General features: G+C 38.5%; 1 protein-coding gene across 1 annotated transcript in view; it reads right to left on the reverse strand.

Moving 5' to 3' along the window:
- Positions 1–10,800: 10,800 nt before the first annotated feature.
- SLC35F1 (solute carrier family 35 member F1) overlaps positions 10,801–26,823 on the reverse strand; it is a gene marked incomplete at both ends in the record, with an annotated part of 230,285 nt that continues 214,262 nt past the window's right edge. The window contains one exon of the mRNA XM_079550241.1: positions 10,801–11,025. Coding sequence (XP_079406367.1) covers positions 10,801–11,025 — 225 coding nt within the window. The remainder of the gene's footprint in view (positions 11,026–26,823) is intronic.

Raw genomic sequence — 26,823 nt, forward strand, 5'->3', positions numbered from 1 at the left:
ATAATAGAGTATTGTTCTATTGGAAATGATCAAAGGTTACTAGCTACTAGGTACTAAGGAAAAAAAAAGATTCCCCCAAATGTCCCCAACTAGCCTAACATCAGTTGAATACAAAACACTTCAGTGCTAAGACCGAGGAACCTCTATTGCTGGAACGACTTGTGCTAATTATTTCTCCCCCTAATTATTTGCAACAGAAGCAGAAAAGAAGTGGAATTGACCTCTGAAGTGCTGTGCCCAAAGAACAGCCTTTAAGGAGAAACTAATTAAACCAGGATGAGCAGCAGCATCTCCTCAGGACAAAACGCACAACCATCCAAAGAAGTGATGGGTGCAGGACTGGGGGTTTATAGTAATTAAGAAAAGAAGTGAGATGCTCCAGTGGGAAAAGACTGAGAAAGGCTTTAGCAGTGCAGTCACCCATATAGGAATGTTAGGTTAGAAGACAGCTCAGTCTGGATAGAGAATGCTGACCTGAATTGGAGAGGAAAATTTGAGAGTCATTAACATTCACCTGGAAGAGTGAACAAGTTTGCCCATGGGTAAAATGGAGAAAAAAGAGAAAAGGCAACCAAAGAATTAAGTTCTCGAAGATTTGGATAAATAGAGAAGAGCTGAAAGGGGTATAGTTAAGAGCACTCGGCAGATAAGTTGGAATGCTGAGAAGAAAGCAAAACAAAAAGATAAATAGAAAAAAGATAAAAGAGGCTTGCTGGATGATGTTAATATGCTTTGCAGTCAAGCAGGGAAAGACAGTAAGGGTCAGAGATGTGTTCACATAGGTACATCTCTCTAAAGACTGGACAGGAGCCATTCTAAAGCATTAGCAACATCTGGTAGCTGGGCAGAAGGCAAGGGCATTAGCTTAGCGTTTACAAAACACAACTCCAGAAAAAGTCAGTGCTTGCAGCTGTCTGCCATTAAGTAGCCTTATGTAGAATCGCTTCCATGTGTATGTGTGCCTTGACAGTGCCATGTGGGTGGGACAAGGGGCTGGTATTCAAAATGAGAAAGCCCATTGGATTAGAAATATCAGTTAAAAGCTGAAGAGAACAATATATTTCAAGAATTATCTGTGCATTTTACTTTGATTTTGTTGTTGTTGTTGTTTCGTTGTTTTTTTTTTTTTTTTTTTTTTTTTTTTTCAGCAGTTCTCTTTTCTGCTTAAATGCAAGATCTATTAAGCAGCTGCTATGTTTAAATGCAACAGAACATTTCTTTTTCTCACTGGAGAAACAAGAAACCTTAGTAAGAGCAATTCAGCACTTATAGTGTTAGTTTTAAATACAGCAATACAATCAAATTTTAAGAGCTCTACCACATAAAACCAGGAAAGAATAGGTGTATTTCAAACATTTATTCTATTTATCATTTTTAATTTTGTCTTTTAAAAGTTTTTAGAGTCTAGCACAGTTGTAAACATAGAAAATTTGGATATCAAATCTTTATAATGTTTGTAATTCATTGCCATCTTCCTTTTGGGTATCATACTTTCTCTAGTTCTCAGTGAGTGGTGTGACCACACCTTAAATTTCATGGAAATCAGCATATTCAAGTATCTTAGCAGTAGTTTGTTTGGGGTGTTTTGTTTTGTTTTGTTTTCCTTTCTGCCCCCTCCTCCTCCTTCAATGAATTAGTGACAATTACAGATCAAAATAGTGGATCCCTTAGGCTCTGCTGGTAAAGACACTGTCACACAGGAGTCCAGAGCCACAGTAGTTTTTCTCCTTTTATTTTTCTTTCCTCATCTTTTCTCCTTGCAGAATGAAAACTGGAAGAGGTGACTATTTTTTTTTTTTCCCCCCCTCCTAGGCCTGTTGCAAGCCAAGTATGAAGCTAACAGTAGGGGAAATGTTGAACATAAGATCTGGAAGCTGCTTTAGTCCAGAAATGTTGACATAATGAGATTGAGGTAATTTAGAAATCTTACAATTTTTCAAAAAAAAATTTTTTTTTTGAAATAACAAAAAAAAAAAAAAAGTGCCTGGCATTTGTCATTAGATTAAACTGTCAATGCAAACTCTGGATGCTTCTTTTACGGAGCCTCAGATACAAATACTTCCTAATTTCCATTCAGCTTTTGCAAAGAAAAGCCAGCAGACAGCCAATATCAACAGACTAAAATGAATAAAACCAATAAAACCAAACAAGGATAGTTATTCTCCCTCTGCTCCAGCATACAGATCATCTCTCAAGTTCACGGAGATTTTCTCTCTCCACAATACAAGCAACCCACTCACCAAAAATTTTCCCTTACATATTAATATATATTTCTAAAAAATCATTTATGAGCGTTAGGAGAAAACCAAACAAGAAAGGCAACGTTAATACTTCTGCTAAGAATCAAGTACCGTGGTAGTGTTCTTGTTTGACGAATTTTTCTTCTGTCTTCAATGTCTGGGAGATGGTTCTCAGGGGCTTTGTCCATTTCTGCTCTAGATTTCCATGCATCCAACGCAGACACCTCACAATACATGTTGTAGGGAGGAGCCAGCTACATTTGCAACTTATTTATATTTTCATCATAACTTCAGAAAGATCTGGAAGCCCTGGAGAACAATCAGTGTTACAGCCCAGCTGGACAGCTAGGCCTTCTAGTCTGAAGTGAAAAGCAAGATGCCCACCAGCACAAATTGCCACATGATCAAGTTAGATACAACTTGTTTTCTCGGGAGCTATCTCCAGTCTGATAATGTTAACTGAGGGGCCAGGCTGGCAGCAGCCTGCTGCAATGCTGAGGCAACTTGTGGAGATGTGTATGTGGCAGCACCCAGCCCACCATCATCAGGCCTGCAGATACCATCTTGCCTTCAACACTCCATGTGATATAGGCACAGAACTGATCTTCATGTGGCTGGGGCTGCCAATGCTTTTTTTCAGCCTTGTGTTGGTATTTTGCTCCAAGACTCAAACGCTGAGGTGGAAAAGTTCTCTTCATGTCGCATGTGGGCAGAAAGAACAGTAGAAGCACAAGGAAAGCATACAAATTAAAATGGGAGGGCTGGGGTATCTTTTTAATAGACATTACCCCCCCCCCCCCCAATATTTTACAATGTGTATTCATAGTAAAATCTACCTATATTCCCCTGTCATAATAAAATACCTGTGCTGTAGCTGGCAGAGATGTTTTTCTTTCCACGATAGTGATAGAAGCCATTGCTAGTGCAGCTGCTGCAATTACTTTCCTTAGCTCAGCAGTTTACAACAGTAATTCTCATTAAAGTAAGCCTGTGGAATGTGCCAGACTGCTGGCTCTGCAGAGCACAGCCCTACAAGTATCCACAAAATTTAAAGTCTGATAGTTGTATCAGCACAAGACATCTTGGACACACATTCCTCCCCACCAGTACCTAGGAAATAATGTGTGCTGAGTTTACATGATGAATGTGATCACGTAAATGAAGAAAATAAGAGAAAAATCTCACCTGGGTCAGTATATCTACTCTCTCTCATGGAGTGAGGTCTGCAGGATAAGTGAAATTTTAGATCTGGGGGATAAGCATTCAGAACTCTCTTCACAGCCTGTGATGTCAAATGCCAACCAGTTCAGCCTCATCTCATATTTGCACCAAACACAGCTCAAGCTACACATTCGTTCAAGGAGAAGGAGAAACTGCAAGTTATCATGGCTTTACCTTGGGTAAACTTTTTTTCTTTTTTCTTAAAAATAAACTAAGAAAACAAACAAACATACAAAAAAGAACCTGTAAGTCTTTCCTTGGTGCATTCACCTGCAGAGAGGAAACATGGCCGACAGGAGAGAAGAGCTGGGAAGAGGAAGCTGGTCTCTATTTATGTGAATGGATTGCCAGTGCTAACCCTGTAATTAATTTAAGTCATTACAAATAGGAGAGACATTTTTGCTTTATATGCTTGTTTCTTTTTTTCTACTGATGTAGGTTACCATCACTCATTCAGTCTAAATGTCACTTTCACAACCTGAAATAATACAGCTTTTTTATTAGTGACTTGCTATATTCAATGACTTCTGGGCTACCTGTGGCTCATCCTCCACCATCCACCCCTCTTAATTTCAACACCAGAGACAGTGTCAGCAAGTAAGAGTTTTCACCTTCTGTGTTAGTCAAATGACAGGCAAAAGCATATTTTCTCAGACCTGTTTTTTCAAATCACGAATGACATGCATATAATTGCTATACCACTGGCTGAATCGGAATAGCATAGAGCAGAATTGTATTCAAGGGGTATTTTGATTTAGGGAAATATCTTTTCCTTTCAACCTACACCTGTTCACTTAAAAACTCTGTTTCCTTCTGTAATTTGTTGTATTGAAACTCAAGGCTGAAATAAAAGTTATTATTCTGTGCTTTTCCCACCTGCCTGCTGGCCATGTGCTTCTTGCACTGCAGGAAGCAGTGTGCTTTAAGGCTGCACCACAGAGTACATCCTGCAACTCCAACACTCCTTGTCAACATGGTTGTTAACTGCGTCCTGCTGAAGGAAGGCTGAGTGTGGCAAATCTGAACTGCAGCATTTTAACATGAACAAAGTTGTTATCCTGCTTTGTGGGCTCGCTTTTCTTAATTAGAGTGTAGACTCACAGAAACAGACTGGGGATATAAAGTCTTACAAAATCCAGACTGATTGTTGCATACCTGTGTGACCTATTTAGCATCTGCAAATCTGTTTAATGCCAAGAACTACATTAGATAATTCAAGCAAAAGCTCAAAGGGAGTCACATAATGAGAGCGTTCAGATTACTGTTGTGATTACTCCAGTCCCTTTCCCCTTCTCACTCAGGAGTTTCATTTAGGCAAGCAGTCATTTTAAGAATATGCAAATTGTGATTGCCAGTTTAGCTATGAACCTGGCAGAAAGCCAGGCTTCTGTGAAACTGGCTACTGCAGGCAGCATGAAGTTAAATATGCATGACCTTGCCTGATGTCAGTCCATAGGATTGCAGGCATCCTGCATCTGTAAAGATTCAAGCCTATCAACTATCAGTTACTAGTCTGTATGCAAAGTGTCTCAAAATCCAACATAATGGAGTTTCTTAGCATTTCAGTGCTCAATGATCATGTAAACTCGGCACATATTCATTACCTCTCTCTTCTTTAGTAAGGTCTTGAATTAAAAAGCCACACTTTTATCCATGGCAAATCCAATAGTTAGCTCTTGACAAGAATGTATACTGATTTCACATAATGAGGGTGGGAAGATTTCATGCTGATGATTTTATTATATAAAAATTGGATAAGTCCATTGTTATCAACAAATGGTGATTAAAATGCAATAGTTAGTATAAATAATGCATTTGACAGTAAGAAATTAATGATGCATTAAGATAAGGCTAGCACTACGAAATTGCCTGAGAGCATTGTACATAATCAAGAGTCATAGAAAAGTCTGCTATCATTCAGGGTTATAAATGACAATTTAAAGTAGAATAAAATCTTTCAATCCAATAAAATCAGCTTCGCCTCATTTCAATTCACAAATATCTGTCAAGTATACTGGCATTGGCAATACCAGTAATCTTTAAAAAGATTCTACAACTATTGAATATATACAGAAGGGCAGATTCTGATCTTGTAAATACCAGGGGAACTCAGTGCATAGTTTTGAATTAAAAAAGAAAAATGCTGCCAAACAATGTCAAGTTTATTCTTTCACAAGAGAAATGGCTGCAGAGGGTGCTGACTTTCCACATGGAGCCTTATCATTTGCTTTGAGCCAAACTTTGATTCTTCCTCATGGCTGCTTTAGAGCAGGGAAGAATCTTCCTTACCAAGGGAAACTGGTGAGGAGCAGATCAGCAACAACCTTCCTGCACTCCAGGGAGAGTTCTCAGGGGGCCATGGATGTAGATGCTGCTCCATGCCATCCAGCCACAAAGTGGCCTAAAGAAACACTGTGAGCCGTGCACTGAAACTGAAACCCCAGCTACAACACAGTTGCAAAATCTGAGGGATACAATTAGACTTTTGTAATCAATTTGGCTGTTGGTTTTCTTGTTTCTTGTCTCACACTGATGGCTCACAGCCAGTCTGTGTCTAATTAATGACCCCAGCCCTATGGAATGAGCTTTCTCAATACAGCAGAATACAGTACAGCAGTGCATGACCCCCCGGTTCAAAATGGAGAGGGAGGACGATGTCTCCAACGCTCTCACACTGATGTCACCACCATTGCTGTGCTGTTCACATTTGGTGACCATCTGGCAGTCGCTATGGCAAGAAGCCTGTGGCTGTGCAAACAATTTCCAAAGCTTTTGCAAATTTTTTATCTTGATTTGTGGAGCAGATTTAATACAATAACATTTATACATGTAAAAAATAATGCTTCCTGAATCATATGCATATTGACGTTAAGCAGGCAGCTTCTGGATTTCTTGTATTTTGGAGAGCTAACGCTAAACAAAGAAAAACCAAAGGGGGACTGGTAGCTTGAATGTGCTTGCAGGGTGGAAACATGTTTGCTGTTAAACAAAGAAACATCTGTTTATAGGTATTTATAATCAATTTATAGAGTAATTCCAAGCAATTACTCTTGGTATGACTCAAAAACTCAGGCTGAATTCTAGCTAGGCAACAAAAAGAGATTTCTGTAATGCTGGAGAGAGACTCTTGAGCACAGTTGGAGGAAAGTACAAATCAACTGTTAGCATGATAAAACTGTGCTCAGTAACTAAACTTCTGGAGCTCTTCATAACTCAGCAAACATTCACACTGGAAAATCAGACATAAAGCAGCAAATTGCTGCAGCAACACTGGGTTTTCAATGCAGCAGGAGACCCTGTAACATCCTGGAGCAGCAAATGGGGGCCAGGTAGGATAGTGACCCTGATGGTATTTGTTTGCAGGCACGTCAATTGCTGCCTCAGAGGAGCTGTAGCTTAACCATTTCTCAGGGGGGAGAAGTCTGCAGCAGACACACACAAAAAGTATGTCCTTGGTCAAGATTTACACTTTAGAAAAAGGATTTGATTCTAAGAAACCAGTAAGGAAGAAGACAAGGAAACTAATAACCATAATTTCATAAAGCATTTTTTTTATTTGAAAACATTATACAGGCATTACATTGCCACAGCCAGTCCATATAGGAGCATGCAAATATCAAAATGAAGAAAGGTTTATTCAGCTTTTTTTACGCAGGATTTGGGGTTGGGATTCTGTTTGCTTGGTTTTGGTTTTGGTTCACATTTCCATCTGCAGTGTCAAGATTAGTGTGCTTTATTATGGCGTTTAACAGTAAAATCCTACCCATGGGGTAAAATTTATATTCATAGCTAGCTCAGGAATACTAAATGGTTTTTTAAAAAAGAAAACAATACTACACGCTTGTCAAAATGTTAATAGCACAAGTTAGCAATCTCTACACTATACATTGAAACTTTTTCATATGACACAATGGTGCAAAATTTTCAATTGCTTGGTCTTTCATTGTGTTGTTTTGAAAGTTTATAGCTGGAACAAGGACAAGGTTTGTCTCCCAGTAAAGGTTTTCATCCAGTAGCAGAAAATTACATCAGTCTTGCTAAGGGCTGCTCAGCGCCAACAGTGTAACAGGGCTTCAGTTTGTTCAGGCAAGGATCTACGAAGAGTAGCTGCCAGCTAGATAGCTGAACCTCTGCTGGTGTGTTCTGAGGTCTTGAACTGCAGGAAACAAGCAGGCAGAAGTAATGTTTTCCTTTACTAGACCCCAGCTTCACAGTCAATACTTGTAAAGCTATACTACTGTCTTCCTTAGAGGTCCATCCAGCACTAGCACACTGGTGCTAATTGAAGTTCCCACCTTTTTTAATGGGAGATGCAGAATGTGAAGCAGGCCCACTTTGCACATGGGACTCCTCCTGTGCAAACAACACAGAGGATGGTGGCTGGGCATCGAGTGTATACCCAGACATTCACACTTTATTTCCAGAGGACAGAGCTTTTAAAAATAGCCTCTAAAAATCACTATAGATGGCACATCGTAGACATCCATGGTTTGTAAACTCTTGTGTGTAAATCTCCCAATCCAGCAAAGTGCCCAGGACATGCCTTCTGCCCAGCTCTTTCTGAGAAGACTCCAACAAACATCTACAAGTTAGTGTCAGAAAAATGAAGAGAAAGAGGTGGAAGGACTACAAACATTTGGCTTGAAAATAAATACTAATAATGAAATAAATCAAAACAGTTATGCAAAACAAAGGAACTGTAAACATAGAACAAACACACACACCATCCTCAAAGATCTCAAGATCAACATGGGGACTAACATTCAGAGAAAGGTATTTAATTGGTATAAAAGGTAGCAAAAAGACTGAGATAACAGGTGCCTGTCAGTTGCCTCTGAGCATTTGACAGTGTCGTGGTGTTTGTGGCCAAAGCCACTGCTCCTGTGAAGGTATGAAACCTGACAGGGTTGGACCCAGGATGCTCACTGGCCCACTCTAAACAAGGGCTCCAGCCAAGTGGACCACATGCTTTCCACCTGGACTTCCACCCTGCTAACATGAAGCACCAGGCGATCATTCTTGAGTGTGGGAGGTCGATTTTTTTGTTCATTTTAACCTCGAATCCTGTAGCATTTGAGCTTTCCTCCACATTCCCAGAAAAAGGACTCTATTTCTCTGTGGAATCTTCTTTTTTTTTTTTTTTTTTTTTTTTTTTTTTTTTCAAAGGCTTAGGAGAAAAAGCTTGGAAAGATGAATGCTAAAGATGATTTAAAAACAGAAGGCAGGAAAAAAAAAAATCTCATTCTTTTTGATTTAAAAATCAGAGAATCTTAACTGAAGGTTTTAGAATGGCTTTGAGTACGGTTTGACAATACCGCAGACCCTTCCCTCAGCTGCAGCGGGAGACTGGCAGACAGCCTAAACACGATGGGACAGAAATCGCCTTTTCTCCTCAGCCACAACACAAGTAAGAGAAAACATATGTCTGCTGTTCAGCAGCATTTTGGCATTTGTCACTTCACGTATATTTGGACAGATATTTCTCCCAGTCTGCTTCAGGGAAGTCTTTTCAATCCTAAAGCAGAACGGGACTATAAAAGATGGAAGTTACCTCAGCAGAAATTCATCCTCTTTGGTTGACCTGTGGCCTTTCTAATCTCCAGAGTACAGGCTTTCTGTTCTCTTTTATTCTTTTTTAGAATAGAAATAGGAAAGCTGTATTTTTCAAGTATGAAGACCTACACTTGCACTTTAGATAGACTTCCTCAGCAGAATGCCATTCAAATCAAATTCACCTTTTATGCCCACAAGCAAAATATTCATCAGCCCGGCTGTAAACCCCATGTTCAAATACGATGAATAAATACACTTTTACTTGGTCCCATAGCACCCCTGTGAGGTAGGTAAAATATAACTATTCCCTTACATAGAGATTGGGAAATGCAGCCACACAGAAGGTAAGTCATGCCCAAGATGATGCAGAGATGTGGCAAATCTGTGAATAAAACCAAGCTCTCCTGGATTTCTTTCCTATCTGTTTGGCATTATACCATTTCCTTTTCCTTATTTTTAAATTAAAAATAGATGATGGATATTGAAATTGTGATTACTTCTCATTGTGCTCTCAAAAGAGCACACACAGTGGATTCTCATGACTGCAGCTAAGATTTTCCCCCTTCTGATAAGGCTCATGGAGCAGAATTGCAGTTGCAGAGCACACCCTTAACTGCTTTCATATATTCCCAGGAATGTAAGAAAACTGCTGAATTCTTCTGCTAGTTTTGTAGTTAACGAAAGATAATTGGCTTCACCCTGCTGGTATGGATGCTTTTGTGCTACACCAGCAGATGGTCCAGTGTTCCTATTCATGAATTCCTCGCATAATCTTCCCAATTTTTACAATTTGTGGGTTTTGGTGAAAACCTGACGAATTTCTACACAGCTATTGTTAGAACAATGAACCACAGGAGACTAAGCACACTGGAACAACAGAAGGCGCCCTCGATGCACCGAGTATCTAAAATAAGTGCCCTGATCCACATGATATGTCATCTTACCATAGAGAGGTACAATACATAGGAAACTAGAAAACGCATTTTTCTTTAACAGATTAAAATTTTAAAAGTAAGAAATCTGTGTTAGTCACAACTACAGAGAAATTAACTCCCTATCACCTGATGCAGAACCTCAGCTGCTAGGAAATCTGCCATGGATCATAGAGAGGTCAATGCTAGAGTACTTCACTTCTTGCAAATATAGAAAGGCTAAAATGCTCACTTTATACCTATTCCTAGAATAGAGACGGATATTGTAAGTTGTCCCTCCTCTGGATTCATGGAATAGATTACCTAGAAAGGGCAACTAGATAGCACAGATGAATTTATTGTATTTCCCTCACCAAATTCAAGGTGCTAGTAAAAATGTGTCAGGGTGTTGTTACCATGAGTAACCCATCTATTTTGTGCAAACAAACAAATCTTAGAGAGAAATCAACAGTGACTACACAAGTGTATTTGTTGTAAAAAGATATCTTTTCCACAACTGGTGTGGCTTAGGCATAATATCTCTCAGTGGGTGCAAATACCCGCTTCCATGAATTTCTTCTTGTAATTTCAGCTTCTATATTGAATATCTTTCATAGGTAGTTTGAAAGACTGATTCAGATACAGCAGTTTGTATGGCAAACATGCTGTTCACATCATAAACAAGGGACATGGAATCTCCTTGCAATGAACACCCTGGAACAACTAATTTGCACTTTTATGAGCTTTCCTTATTTGCTACCTTGCAGCTCACCAGTGTAACTGCACCTGGTAAATACCTTTCTCTATGTACAATACAGAGATAATGAATATACGAGCTCCACTGAATCATCAGCAGGCGACCAATGACCCTGGGCTTAAGCAACTCTGACGTGAGGCTCCTCTTCTGTCTCCTGCCCCAGGCTGGTGTATGTTACCGAAGGCTCCAGCTGGCCAGTGGTTGGCAGGTCTACAACAGGTCCCGAAGGGTTTCGAAACTGCTTGTACACCCGAGGATCTTGGGCTACGTAAGTGGATGTGGAGGAGTAAAGCACTAGCCCAACGAGGATGGTGAAGAACGATAGCAAGTAAAGTCCTGAAAACTGAGCAAAAAGAAGAGTACAGACATTAGACACAGCACTGCTTATCCCAAGATCATGAAGACACGTGGACAGAGGTAGGCACAGGTACATGTTGTGGCATGTACATCACAATACAAACCTGTCAACAGAATGGCAAACTTTTGGGGGAATATCTATTTGAAAGTTGCTTTGTTCCCATTTATTCCCCTATCTTTCACAACCAACTGCTATCTGGTGCTTTTCCAAGGCTCATATGTATAAAGTATTAGTCAGATGGGGCTTTGGAAAGCTGAGCTGTGGTCAATGATCAACAGCTGATTTTGTTGTGCTTTTAGCCAAGTGAACTACCTCTCTGAGTGCAAGTGTTTCTTGCACCAATGTGGGGCTCCACTGTCTTCACATGTTTCTGGTAGAGGACAAATACGAAGCTAATTACAGCCAAACCCTCTAATAAAGTATAACATTCTGTGGGTAATATAAAATTATAAAAATATAATTAAATAAGCAAATAAATAATTTAAATAACATTCAAAATACCATTAACATTTTACTTCAATAAAGGTGCTTAAGAAGCCCACCAGCAGCTTCTTTTGCTTGTAAACTGAAAGCAGATGATAGAAGATTTAGTGTGAGTAAGAACAGGACAAGCGTCTGCTGTGAAATATGCCCTGGTTTGACCTCAAGGGATTTGACACTGTTTGTGGAAGGCAGTTAGGTGAAAAATTAAGCATATGCATATTTTGGCATGGGAGTCCGCTAGATCAGAGCTTGAATTTCTTGACATGTGTGATGGACTAAGAATAAATGGAAATAACTTGACAATATAATTCTTCATGTAGGTAGAGGTAAAACCAGGGATCTAAAAGCATAACTGAATATTAGCCTTAGATGTTGTGTTTCCTGCTATGAGGGATACAAAAATGGCTTTAAGCCCATATAACTTGTCTCTTGATCCTAGACAACAAGTTACTGTTTCTTGCACACTTTGTGTGAGAATACATGATGAGTATACTGTCCAACAAACCTGTTTGTGGACTCGCAACAGATTCTTATTAAGTGGGACTTTTGAAAGTGCTTGTACCTGCAGCTATTGGGGGTTCATACTTCAACACCAACGAGTAACTAGCCTGTAACTGACTGCTTCATGAGGTACTTTATTATTTTACATGGAAGTGTCTGAAAATCTGTTATTCAATCCTAACTTCTATGGTACATCAGATCATTTCAGCATGAACAAAATAGGTAGATCAGACTGTATTACCTTGGCAGAAGCTTTCTATTTTAATATTCAAAGAAATAATCACAGTAGTAAAAGCAAATTTTATTTAAGGTAACTTTGTAGAAATGCTAATTTTGTCTCATGTAATAGATTAAAGAACCTGTGTACAGCTTCCCACCCAAGGAAGCATTTGACTTCATTTATTCTTTGTACAGAATCTGAATTACCTCCAAAAGCTTTGGGCATATATCATGAAGTGACATATCTGCACCTGTTTTTGTTTCCTACAGCTGGTGTATATGTTTTAGAGGAAAAACACCACAACAGGGAAAGTTTAGAAGAAGTTAGAAGAATTGCTATGTAAAAGAATGCTGCTTTCATCACTTGTTAATTGCACTTTTCCAGGGAAGCCATCTTCACCTGTCACCTGGTAGTATGATTTGATGGGAGCCATCCTCCAGAACATCAAAAATGAACTCAGTTATGAGCATCACATTAAATCTGCTGATGGATTCCTCCTGCATGACACAGCTCTAAAAGGCTGGCTTAGGCTTAGATCTCCCTCATGTGGCAATGAAATCCAAGTCTATCATTTCAAAGCATTTTCTGGTGGCCTTTTTTTTTTTTTCCTTTCAGTTTATTTTGTTCCTACACTTTCTCCTCACTTCATGAACTTGTGTAGCATTTGGCAGCAGTGGCTTAAATTAAGCAGAAGAAGAAAAACTGAAGATTAGAATGTGTCCCAGTTTCCCAAATAGGGATCTAGTTCCCTAGTTTCCTACTGTCCCTCCTTTCTATCTTATGACTGAATTTCCCACCCAGGGCAGCCAGCTGGCTTGCTTTGCTGTATAACAGTGCCAGGCAGACCTGTGATTGCCTTGTGTCCTGCTGTGAGGACTCCATGAGGCTTCCAGCAGCTAAATATGCCCTTATTCTTGCTCTGGGAGCTGTCCAGACAGAACCATTTCACTTTCTCTTTATTCTGTGGCTTCAACTCTACCATTTCCACTCCTCTTGGCCATACCTCTCATTCCTCTCTCTGCCAGTGGGTTCTTTTGCCCAATAATATTCTCACTGTGGCAGTTCTCCAGCCTGGGAGAAAGGCTATGAAAATTACAGAGGAAATCTAAACAAAGGGCTGTAAATCATTTGCCTTTTGCATCTATGCACAGCTTTTCCAAAGAGACTAGGATCCTGACAGCCTTATAGCAATAACAGTCTTTACCTTTCTCTCTTGATTAGAAACAAACTCAGCCTGAACTGTTTTCTGCAGTAGCTCCTTACCACCCCAGAAGTGTTATTAATAAGGTTAATATAGGAATATATACTGTAAGGACCTGATAAATCTGTGTTTATTCACTGTTCTGCTAGACTGACCCAAAGTCCTCTGAAATCAATAGACATTTTCCCTCTTTAAGTGACTGTGAATCCAGCAGTGTGATGGAAACAGTTCACCAAATGTGTAATGTTATTCACTGTACTGTGTTGCTAAGACTCTCCATCTGAAATCTCTGTGTTTTATTGAAGATGATACATCCAAGCATACTCTACTGCTCTGTCTACATGTAGATTTTTATATTTCTTTCTTTCTATCTTGACCTGCAAACCTCATCTGTTGAGACTCACCACTATTAGACAGCAAAAGAGATGGCTTCAAAAACAGCAGAAGAAGCTGTTCCAAAGAAATGTAGTGAGAGAAAATCATTTCACACTTCCACCCTACGCACAACTGCACTACCAAGGCACAAGCTCTCAAGTAGTGTGCAATTCCTCTTTTTTGCTGAAATACCAATTGACAATAATATTATGCTTCAATTTTCTAACTTATTTCTCACTTTGTATAGGCAGATACTTACTCTAAGAAAAGATATTTTAAAAATATCCATATTTGCATGCCTCTCCAGATCCCATATCCTTCCTTGCTATATGGGATAATAGCAAGTTGTTCAACCTCTTGAGTCCTGCATTGATTTTTCAGCCTAATATGAATTTATTTTGTGAATGAAAATGATTTTAGATGGCCCTCAGTTTCTTATCATTTAAAAGAGAAAGTAGCACTTGATTTCTTTCTTTACCTGTTTACAAAATAGAGAACCAAACTAATCTACATAATGTGTCCAGCCAATAATTCCTAATAGAGTAGGATTCTGATCTCAGCTACTGCCTAACCAGGCAGAAATAATAATGAGTGCTTTGCCTTCCCTCTACAGCCAGAGAAGTCCATGCACTTTTGTGGATTCCCGTGTTGATGCTGCATCTAAATTTGTGGTTGGGTGGACCTCAGTGAGACAGATAAAAATCTCATTGCAATAAAAGAAAGAGAACAACAACAGTCAAACCAAACTGAAGCAACAACGTACCAAAACTAAGTAAAGCTGGAAGAGTCAAGCTGTTTTTGTTTGCTAGAAACACTGTACAGATATAATTTGGAAATAGAGTAGAGGATCCTCTTTCTTTCTGAGTGATAAAATAGATGGAGCACGTTATTGATGATATCATGAATGGAAGTAAAAACATAGAGGCAACATTAATGATTGTATTCCCACCTATTGTGCTGTTTGCTGTATACAGGTACACAGCAACAACAACAAAAAAAAACAACCAGAACAATTCCTGTTCTGAGTCAGTTAGGATCTTAATAAACATAGTAGACAAAAGAAGACATCCTTATTTTCCAGCTGAGTAACTGAGACACAAAGAGACAATTATTCACCCCAGATCATACAGGGGCATAAGGCAGAGTTAGGCAATTAATTCAGCATTTCACAAGATCAATCCAATTCCTTAATCTAAAAACTTCTATATTAGACTGCTTATACCTGCTGCATATTATTCTGCTAGATGCAATTCTCTGTCATGTAAAACAAACATGGGCTGTGACAATGTGTAAGTTCTCTGGGAGCAAGAATTTAGTTTAAAAGTAGATGATATTTAGCAACTGACATTTTATTTGGTAAATTCCTTGAATAACACATTCCTTAAACACACTGAAACACTGTATTTTGCATTCAGTCTGGACTCAAATAGAGGTCACTGCAATATGAGATCTAGGGACTCACTGTATTGTTGTTTACTGCCCAATTTTGCTAAGCAATACGTACATAAAGAACAGGGAAGAAGAAGGCAGATTAAGTTGCTACAGAATAAAGAAGGAAAATCGCAATATCATCCTCTTTGGGGAAGACAGAGATCTCATTTTTTCAGCGGAAAACGTAAGCCTTTGGTTACAGTAACATTTCAGGTCTCATCAGTGACATCTCTGAAAACATATTAGCCAGAGCAAATAGATCAGCCCTTCACATCTCAACAAGGCTGCTCTGCTCTCATACAAGCAGGTGTCTCTAAATGCTTTCCCAGTCACCAGAATTGAACACGGAACACACAAAGATACTTACAATAATTAAATACTAGAAAGACAAATAGTATGTTGTCTCTAGACATTACTGACTACCTGCAGTGAAAATGGCTTGCTTTAAATTACTATCAGTTTTCAGCATACGAGAACCTAATTTTAGTGTCTATCAATTTGAAGAAAAGCACATATAAAGAAAAAACTAGACAAATTCAACATGATAACATGTATAACAAGATTTGCTCAGTCTATCAAAAACTACATTGATTCTGGGTGAGTGGATGTTTCTGGTATTTATCTATGAGATGCTCCTTAGGGAAACAGTACTTGAATGCATTCACCCAGCCAGGCTTAGCAGAAAAGCTAATGACAGCTGATGGATTAGCTGCAGGAGCAGGGACCTAGCATCTCACGTTGAGACGTGCTAATGTACAACTCTGCCAGAAAAACAGTGCAGCACTAGGGCCAAGCTGACCACAGAAAACACATGGCAAATCAGTCCTACTTTCTGTTATCCATGCACAAATTTGTTTACACTAAGAAAGAATGAACTCAAATATTACTGCAGTAATTGTGTGTGTGTGTGTGTGTGTGTGTATCACAACAGCACTCATACGATTGTGGGTGAAGTTTAAAAAGCTTATTTGAAATTTAGCTCATACACAATATTTTCTTTTCATGTGATTCAAAATTGTGCATTTTGGGAATAAGTTAAGCATCGCAAGCAACTGAAAACTACTTTTTTTTTTTTTTTTTTTTTTAATTCAGAAAGAAACATTAAGTCTTTCAGAATTCACATCCACCCAATTCACTACTTCTTATTCCCTACTTCTTATTATGTCTATGTGCAAAACGTGTCTTTCATATATTTGCAAACCATTATGGCTAAAACATTACTAGTATTTCTGCTTGAGTTTCTTGTGCTTTAAAGTAATCTTGTTGAAAAAACAGGTGCAAAAGAAATTTCTTGATGAGGAGCAAACAGTGCTCCTGATTTCATCATCTTCAATTGTGATAAGACAATGATGGCAGAAGAAAATACAAAGGAAGAAAAACTGTTCAGAGGGCAGTAAATTCAAGACTGGTTTGGGAGAGAGCAAGTCATTCTTCAGTACATAAATCACTGACTTTATGAGGGAAAACAGGAAGAATGGGTATAAAAGAATCCCTGTATCACAGCTAGGGAACACTGCACTGGCTGACTGCCTTCTGCACAGGGAATTTCAAACAAGTATTTCTGACTGTCACAGATGTCCACATCCATGTTACCATTGCACAAGGGCAAAACAACATCCACGCCGACAAAACCTGACAGATGTGAGTCTGTAGAAAACTTCATGCTGACAAAGAACACAATGATTTGCTAATTTTGGTTTTTCACTAAGCTATCATAATGATCATGACCACTATTGTAACTGGTTATGAAAATGCAAATTCCCTTTCACTTGATCCACTGAACTGGAAATAGTCAGAGAGAGCAGATTTTTCAGCTGTGGCACTTCAATTCCATTTGTATTTCACAACAGTAGTAAAGACCGAATATTTTGGTAGGTAATGCAACTCTTAGCTCATGGCAACCTCGCTGTGCTTTCTGAATCTGAAAAAGGATATATATTTTTTTCTTATATGACTAATATTCACTGATGAACTACAAAATGGAATAACTACCATTTCCCTTATCATGTCTAGAAATTCTCCACATTTTGACCAAAATGAATAAAGAAATCAAGGCCTATTAATTCAACTTTTAAACCCACTAGAGAAACAATCTCCTAAAAATTGCACTGATGAATGCCCCATATTCTTGTCAACACTCTCCATGCTCTCCAGTCAGGCAGTTCCCACCAATGCTTCATTCTAGTCAGTGGGTCTGTGCAGTGGGTCTGATGAATATCTCTGTCTTCCAAACTAATTCAGTTTGTAATGTATATTGCATAGCCAAACAAAGCAAATAACGGTTCCTGCACTGGCTTTTGTCTTTTCCCCTTGGGTAATTTCACACATGACTACCTGAGTGGACTGAGCTAATAGAGCAAAAGCCAAATTTCTCTCATTATCTTTTACATAGCAAACAGACATTTCCACTCAGTTTGATGAATTGATCTAGAGACTGAGTTTGTTTTCACACTGTTTTCTATTTTTACCTCAAATATTGTTCCCTACGAAATTCACTGTGAAGTTCAATGAAGATCTCTGTGACCCGGTGCAGAAGTTGCCCTGTGGGATGCACATACTCTCCAGTCAGCAGGAGTACCAGGTAGGGTGAATGCTCAGAGCTATGTTTCTGTTTGCATAACTGGATGTTATGGATACATTATTTTATTAATAGGGAAGCTAGACTATGCTAGTTGTTGGCTGGGACTGGAACTCAAACTGTTCCTGACAATTTTTGTTCTAGCCTGGGAGGGAGATGTTTCTATTCACTCCTAATGGGAAGGAAGGGTTGCTCTGTTTGGGATTCCACATTTGTCCAGGTCTTTATCAGGACAATGTTCTATTGGGTCAGCCTCAATTACTCTTCTCTGTCTTCAGATGTTAGAGATAAAGACCCAATCTTTGACTGATTACTGATACCAGGTGAGAGCTATTGGCAGAATAACAACCTAGACTTTCCTAGGAAGAAATTATTTACTATCAGGGTGGTGAAGCACTGGAATGGTCTGCCCAAAGAATCTGCCTATGTCCCATCCCTTAAGGTGTTCAAGGCCAAGCTGGATGAGACACTGGACAGCCTGATGTAAAGGGTGGTAACCCTGCCCATGGGAGGGGGTTTGGAACCGACTGGGCTTTAGGGTCCCTTCCAACCCAAGCCAATCTTTGATTCTATGATTTTAGGATCTTTGTCATATAAGAAATAGGGTCTATTACTCCAGTTTCGTAAAAACCACATAGCGCCAAACACAAAGATGTTGCTCACCCATTTAAGATTTTATATGTATGGCCCAATCCCTCAGGTCTTTAATCTACAGGTCCCTAGATGGGCAGAAAACAATGAGATAAGTTTTAGCATGTCTTCTCTATTCTCCAACTGCAGAAGACTGAATGTCTGAATAGAAGTGTTTGTTATCCTGATGAGAAAGATACCAAGAAGTGCTGGCTATCTTCACAGTTTAGTGACCTCCAGCTATTTGCAAGGCAAACTGTGAGGATATAGTCAAAAGCGATGACTTACAGCCCACTCTTGCCCTTTGAACTCAATTGTGATGCAAAGTGAAATTTGTAGCTAGTTCATCCACATCTTTTTTTCTTTTCTGTCCACTGACGGGTCCAGTGAGAAAGTTTTCAATGGACGAAGGATGCTTGAGCTGCAGGGCATATGTCTCAATCCATCATTGTTGCCCATAGCAGCCATAATCCAAAGCAAAAGGCATCAGATTCAACAACACTGAAAAAATGACATCAGCATCACTGTTAACTGGTCAAAGAAAGAAAAGAAGCCTAAGAAAATTTAGCCCCTGCCATTTCAAACACAAGAAAAAAACCATACTCCTCTACTCCTGCTGCCTGCTTGCATTCTCAATTTGCTACAATAGAGATGAAATATTGTCTGTTACTGTTGGTTAATCAACCCCTGCTTATACTTAATCACAAATGTTGCATACAAATTGTAATGTGAAGCAATCACACAATGCACTTTCTGCATTTTACACTGGACTCCTAAAGATCTGGCCCTTGTACTTATCTGTTATAATGGAGATAAAATATAGTGTTTAGCATCTCCTGTTGTACAGCAGCACCCTCCTTTCTCTCATATGCTATTCACACCATTAACTATGCGCTGAGTGGAAAATGCCTAAAGATTCTAGAGAGCAATAAAAAAATGTTTTGGAATGGAAATATTTCCTTAGCTTAGTGTGACTTTTTTTTCCTCCTCCTGTGTAAGGATTGTCACGACTGTGTGCATCTCACCATCAGGGGCATTTGGCTGCCTGTGCTCAAGGCCAGCATACAGCCACGACAGGCCTCAGCAGAGACCTGGCACCATCCCTGGGAGCTGCTGAGGAGCTCTTTCTCTTGGTCATCACAGCTGCACCCCTCACTGGCCATGTGTTTGTTTTGCACATATTTCACACTGTTTTGCATAATTTCATACTTCTCCAATGGTATTATTAGAAAAACTTTACAGCAGACTGTCTTTTCTAAATTTGTGCCTGTTAGGACAAAACATTTATCTGATATGGCTTATCTTACTTTAATGGATACTGGGGGAAGTGGAAACGCTGCTTTCTCTTCTGCTTCCCTTTGTTGCCTCCACCATTAGACTGGAGTAAAAATAAGCCTGTGTTCAGTATCCCGACCATATCAGCAGTCTCTCTAATTAAAAAGCACAAGGTACAATGAGTCCTGCAATCTGTTTTAATCCTCTACTATCTAGATAGAAAAGTGGTTTTTATGTGAAGTTAAAACACTTATATTACACTGCTGTAATTTCCTGTCAGCATTTTCACTGTGGTGCCTCATTTCTGGTTATTTTCTATCCATCGCTTCGCAAGAATATTTTAAGATAAGCTGTGGGCAGGGAGAAACCTACACTTATAAGAATAAAGAGGTCCACATAACGATGAGTTTACTCTGTTCACTCCATGCAAATAGAAGACCATCAGACCATGACAAATTTAATCAGTCTATGCAGAAAAACAGCGGTAAAACACTTAACCTTTTAGCTCTTGTCCTCAATGTTAAAAGGAAGACCACAGCAGAAACACTTAGAAAAATAAAAGTAGTTCTCACTCTCTACTTTTACCTCTCAACACTTTGCTGGCTGGTTTTATTGCCACGTCTTTCTGTTTTTGTGTATAAACATTCAATACAGTACAAGCTGTCTGCTGAACTTGATTCTGTACTACTGTATATGAGGCTAACTGTGTTTAAAACAAAGGTTACAATTCATTCAACTTGGATTCTTTGTTTATATTATTACGCTGAATCCTATTAATTTATTTGTGCGGTCATGCTCTTCCAGAATGGCATTCTTTTATCTCAGCTATACAAACTGGGTGCACTCCTGCCCAGAGAAACAAGGAATACGCAGCTGCATTTGCATTTAACATGAATGACTATGTAAGCTGTCTGCAGAGAGTGTGATGCTGCTATTTCTCATCAAGGTGCTGCATGGTCTGCTGTGTTTGCTGCAGGCAAAATCTTAGGAGCAACAAAAGCTCTTAACTGAGTCAACTCACCAGACAGGCATACCAGAATGAAAAAGAATGTCCTAAGCCATTGAATCCAATCCTTCATTGCTTTGTGCAGCCAATCATACATCCAATTTGGCAAATATGCCCTGTCCTCTTTTAAGCACTGTTAGGGTTTTTGTCCTGCCCTTTAATCTCTTTGAAGTCTATCCATGAATCTCCCTGCTAATACACCCAAAAATCCCTCTGATTTCTATTCCGAATTTATACCTTCTCAGTTTCTACTCATATGTTCTTATGTCAGCGTTGGCCTTTAGCTCAAACAATGCTCATTTCCTTCCTGTGTATTTATAGATTAATTTACGTATGTTGACGTATTCTCTCTCAGTTTGAGGTCATAGATATGCCACTTATAACTGATTGTTTTTTTCAATTTGCATATACAGCATTTTTTTAGAGGATGTATGCTTATGCTGCCAAGGTTTTGAAGAACACAAGAGAAAAGGTCTGTCAGCCTTCTCAGGCTAATGCAAAATTTCCACATATACACTGAGCAAAGTGCTGTCCTACGAAAATAAGATGTCCTACAGCATTAGCATTTCTCCATTGTTACTAGAAATACCTAGACTAATGCATTTGGAAGCAACTATACCACAGTTGTGTTTGAACTCCTCCCATCTGCTATCACAGATGTTCCCTAACACTTTGGGCTTCAGAGCTTTCTTCAATGTCATTCAGTTCTTGTTGCATGATATTTCAATACTTCATTCTACTGAAGGTGCCAAAGCTATTGCTACATTCACTACATAAGTCCAGTCCTCAAACACACTCTCTGGAAACTTCATCAGCAAGTTCCCTCTGGCAAACTGTTTATGTTGGCATGTTATCTTGTCCTTCATCCTCATTAGTTGCTATCTTACTTACAATCTTTATAGTGCTAATCCTGTACTTAACTGATACTTTTATACACTGCACCACAGAAAAGTCTTACAGATTGAATCTACCATTTGTCTCTTGTCTAGGAAAATGTGTTAAGTTATGCCACTCTAAATCTTATCTGTCTCATGATTTACCTTTTGTGAAACTGGTTACATTTTAACTAATTTTCCATTTATCTTCGTGACCCTAATAATTTTTCCCTGGTGTCTACTTCTCATTTTGGTTTATTACGCACTTCGTAGATAATTCTTCCATCTATATTCCCTAGCTTGGAAGTATTCAGATCATTGTATTCTCTTCCTACTTCCAATGCAATAATTCTTATTTCTATTAATCACTGTGCATTGTCATTACATTTATCTCTAATCCTTACTGAATGTGACAGAGGGTTCCCATTTAGTTTTGGTCTCTGCTGTCTCTGCACAGTGAAACTATCCTGTTCACAGACAAGAACAGCTTTTTGCTGTTAGTTTAGCTTTCTTCTTCATTGTAAGGTTTGGTTTATCTTTTCTTGCAATCATTATTTACTTATTTTCCTTTTTACATGTACTGTATTAGTTTTTTTCTCAATTTCTAACATTTTTAAAGCGATTTTTTTTTGGTCCTTAAAGATGACAAAAAGAAGACTCTTGAAGACTTCCTAACAGTGACTAAAATATCCTACTGCTTGGATTGAAAGTACATATCAGTGAGATCTCCTGACTGATGTTATGTCAGTCTATTGGCCCATTCCTTTATTACTGTAGGAAATACCAGGTCATTTTGAAACTTCAAACTTATCTGTCTGCAGCATACACTGATTTGGATGGCAGGAGACACAACTGAACTAAGCACTTCATCCACTTAATCAAAATACCATTTTTTTTTCTCCAGTAATTAAATTTCTTGCCACATTGTCAGAAGCTACTTAGGACACAAGCAAGTCTCTTCCATACCCCCTGGCTTGGGTAGTTGCCAGATTACCAAACCTTGCCAACCTTTCTATCTAGTTATTTTAAGTCCATTCATTTGCTTTTCCATGCTTGTCTTTCCAGTGGCAATGGAGAATGTGAATATGCAGACATAACCCTCAACTTCCTATTTTCTTTCCTAGTTACTTTTGGAAACAAGAAATTATTCAATTCCACAAGAAATCTCAAACTGCATAATAGAGGTATTTGTATTTAACTGTTACCCTTCACTTTCAAAGATCATTCCATCTCTGTTTTTAGGAAAATTCCAGCCCTTGTTTCTACTTCTGTTTTAAGTGGAAATAACATTCAATTAGTAGAATCATAACTTGGAAATCTCTCCTTGTTTTGTTTTTTTTTTTTTTGTAACTGAAACATATTTAAGCTTTTGAATACTACTGCTGCTTTGTCAATTCATGATTTTTTTCAGCCGTCACCTCCGGACTGCAAAATATTGCTGAGGTAACCTGATGCTTTAATTGTACTTGTCAAAAAGAGTGCTTTACTTGGGAAATGCTGAGATTCTCATTTAATTTGATTTTTATGTTTTTCCCCACAACTATGCCTAAGCCTCTTCAGGTTTTTTTTGTTGTTTTTGTTTGTTGGTTTTAATCATATTTATTGAGCTTTTCATTTAGAAAAGGTATGTTTACATCCACCTCATAAGGATCCAGCTTAGTAGGATGTCTTCGTTATATCTTTCTGTCTTCACTTTTTATTATAATAAAGTATAAGGTAATATTAAAAAGGAAAGGTTAGAGCATGCACGTGTGACTGTGATTTAACCTCAGCAGGTAGCTCAACACCACACACCTGCTTGCTCACTGCTCCTAGTTGGGGTGGTGTAGAGAACAGGAAAGGTAAAAGTGCATGAATTTGTGGGTTGGGATGAAGACAATTTACCAAAGCAAAAGTATCTGAAAGCAAAGCAAAACAAGGAACTGATTTCCTGCTTCCCATTGGCAGGCAGATGTTTAGACATATCAGGAAAACAGAGCTCATCACATGCAATGTTTTATTGGGAAGAAAAACGTCATCACTCCAAACATCCACCCTTGTCCTTTACCAAAGCTAATCTTACTGAGCACATGTCATGGGGTACGGAAAACCCTTTGGTCAGAGTCAGCTGTCCTGGTTCTGTCTCCTTGTGCACCCCCACAGGAAGACAGAACCAGGACTTTGCTGGCAGGACAGCACAAGGAACAGGAAAGTCCCTGAGTCTGCGCAGCACTGCTCAGCGGAAGTTTAAAAACCCATGTTTTCCTCAATAATGCAAAATACAGCATCATACAAACCTCTACAAAGAAAATTAACTTCTTCCCAACCAAAACCATGACAGTAGGTCAGATACGGGTGTTTTTGTTAGACTACTTTTGCTTTGGAAATTTATTCAGACCTTATTCTTGTTTTCTGTTATATATTTCTATTACTCCTCCCAAATTTCATTTTTCAGTCCATGCTCATCAACACCTTCAAAACTCATATGGTTTTGCTGAAGATTTGCTATGCAGAAGTTAATTATTTCCAATAGCAATTATTTCCAATGAAGATTTCTACTAATAAGTCTGCACTTTCATGCTCAGAAATTATGAGCACTTCACCTTTACTTTCCACATGACTCATCACTACTTTTTCCAAAGCACTATTTATTTCATTGAGGATATTACAATTAATCTTCATAATGTGATCTGTAGTATATCAAAGATATCTCTGAACAACGTTTTCCATCTTTCGAAAGTCAAAACTAATTCAAAGCAATCTGAGGTGACAGTTACTTGTCTAAAAGTTCTTAAAGCCCACTGTTATTGCAATTGGCTTCTTGCATTTCTTTAAATTAACAATGGCAATATCCATTTATTAGCTCCCAATGAAAATGATGGATGGAGAATTAACTGCTAAACACACTGTTGCATGTCTCACCAGTATAACTATTGCTTTCCTCCAGCTGCTGTAGTGCTCTTATGTTTAGAGTGGGTGGGACTCCCTCTTCTGATTGAGGACTGCTGTAACTTCAAATTATAAAATGTAAAAGTGTTTAAATTACACTCAGGCCCCAGTTCTCTAAGCTTTTTTCTCAAGTTCCCAAAACACTGCTCCTCCTTTCCCTCTGCTGCCAACAAAGCACTGAAGATTTGGGGGTGACAGACTCGGTATTTTGCATGCTGTTGAAAACCCAGAACCTGTGAAGAACTGCCTTCTTCAAGCAGCTGAAGTATCTTTCTGTTTATTCATGCTCAACTCACTCTCAACGACAATTCTTGGAATTCTTGTTCAAGAAAATTAAGGTGGACTATTTTATAATCATAATTGAAAGTATCAACCATAAGTGTAAGACCTTATGGAGAAATGTCAGTGTTGGAAACTGACAATCTTCCTCTTTATTTTGTATAAAAAATTGGAGGAAACAAATAGGTTTCATGCTAGGACTTAAAAACTTAATTTTTGTTTGAAAAATAACAACTTCACATTATAAGGCAAGTAAATCACTTTCCCAGTGCCTTATTGGTCAGAGTACCTTAACAACTCATTGCAAGCAAGCCTGACCATCAACTTTAGTAGATTGCAGAGATATACTGGCTATGTTCTTTCTCTGGGGACTGTCTGTGGATAGGTTGATTCTATATATTTATTTACTATAGTTAACACTTAAACTCTGTTTTCATTTAATGTATTTTGAGTAGTCAATATTCATTAGGCATTTTCCTATCCAATCTCACCAAAGGCAGAACTCAATCACGTAGTAATGTTTTTTCACCCTGACTGGCTGGATTGTCAAGTATAAACCATTTCCTGCTTCATTCTGAAATTTGCTCTATTTAAAGATTATGCGGGTCTCAACTAGACTTAAAACTTTTATACAAAAGAAAATTTACTGGTTTACCTTCCACATGCAGGTACTAAGAAAAGGTATGAATGCACTGAACTGAGATGTTCTTTTGAAACCGCAAACAAATCTTTTAACATTTTAATACCTAAGGAATGTAGGGACATGTGATACAAAATATTTAAGAAAGGATATAAAAATATTTTATTCAAATGTTACACGCAATGAAAGCAAGGGTGAAGAAAATGGAAGAAGGGAAGAAGCATTATGCTCATTTGACCACTGATTAAAAAAAAAAAAAAGAGAAAAGAAACCATTACTGAGTTGATAGCCAGTTGTGGAGTAGGAAGGCACAAAACGGTCCTGTTGTCAGTAAATACCATAAACTAGGCATTCACTAAGAACATCCAAATTATAAAGGCAAAAGAATATAAACCCATGCATGGGTAGGAAGATCAGATTCTTACTCTTCTTTTGTTGTAATTCTGAACTACTTCTTGCTTGTGTAAGCAAAAAAAAAAACAAAACCCAAAACAAAACAAAACCAAAATCCCAATCTGAAATGAAGTAAAACCCAAAGCTTTTTCAATACACCAAAAACTGTTATTTGTGAAACAAAGTGTGCTTGCTGGAGACTGGCAACTACTGACTGCAACTACTGGATTGTCTTCACGTCAGAAACCTGGGAGCCTTAAAAGCTTTTCCTTGGGGTTGCAGCCTGCCTAACATCAGACCCGAGATTGGTTCTCTGCTTTCAGAATCAACGAGCTGTGTAACTCATGCTTTTATGTGACTGACAGCTTCCAGTCCCAGAATATGTGGCTGAAAAGTCTGGAAACTATGTTCTGCTCATCCCATTAGATGAGCAGGCAAAACAGCACTCTGACTGGGAAATGCAAGGTTGCTTCATATTAAAAAGTATATATATTTTCATTTAGCATTTTTGTTTCGATAATTAGGTATTTCCAACAAAAATGCATTTTGCTGGAAAACTCCTAATTGGTTCTGTTGCGTACAGACTACTTACATGAAACAAAAAAGTTAAAAACCATCCCAACATATAAGTTTTGAAAACATCCCACATACCATTAAATGTACAATGAACTAATAATATCCAAACCAATAATATCGAAAAGGGAGCCTCCAACACACCTTCTGCAATACAAATGCCACTTCTTTTGCGCTCTTTTTCGATAGGTCCAAAAGAGTGAATATTCATGTGGCACTACTCCTGGTCTGCTATCAAAATGCAACATTGCAAAACGAAGAAAATCCGTGTTAATGATGCAGTGTTTTCAGGGCAATGCTATAGCTGTGCTGCTTTGTTAAGAATCTACTGTCAGATTGTGCAAAATCCTGATAGGAGTAATTTTGCTTTTTAGCTTTTACTCCCTTGTGTCATT

Source organism: Tetrao urogallus, assembly GCF_951394365.1.
Source record: "Tetrao urogallus genome assembly, chromosome: 2".
In the NCBI taxonomy this organism is placed as follows: Eukaryota; Metazoa; Chordata; class Aves; order Galliformes; family Phasianidae; genus Tetrao; species Tetrao urogallus.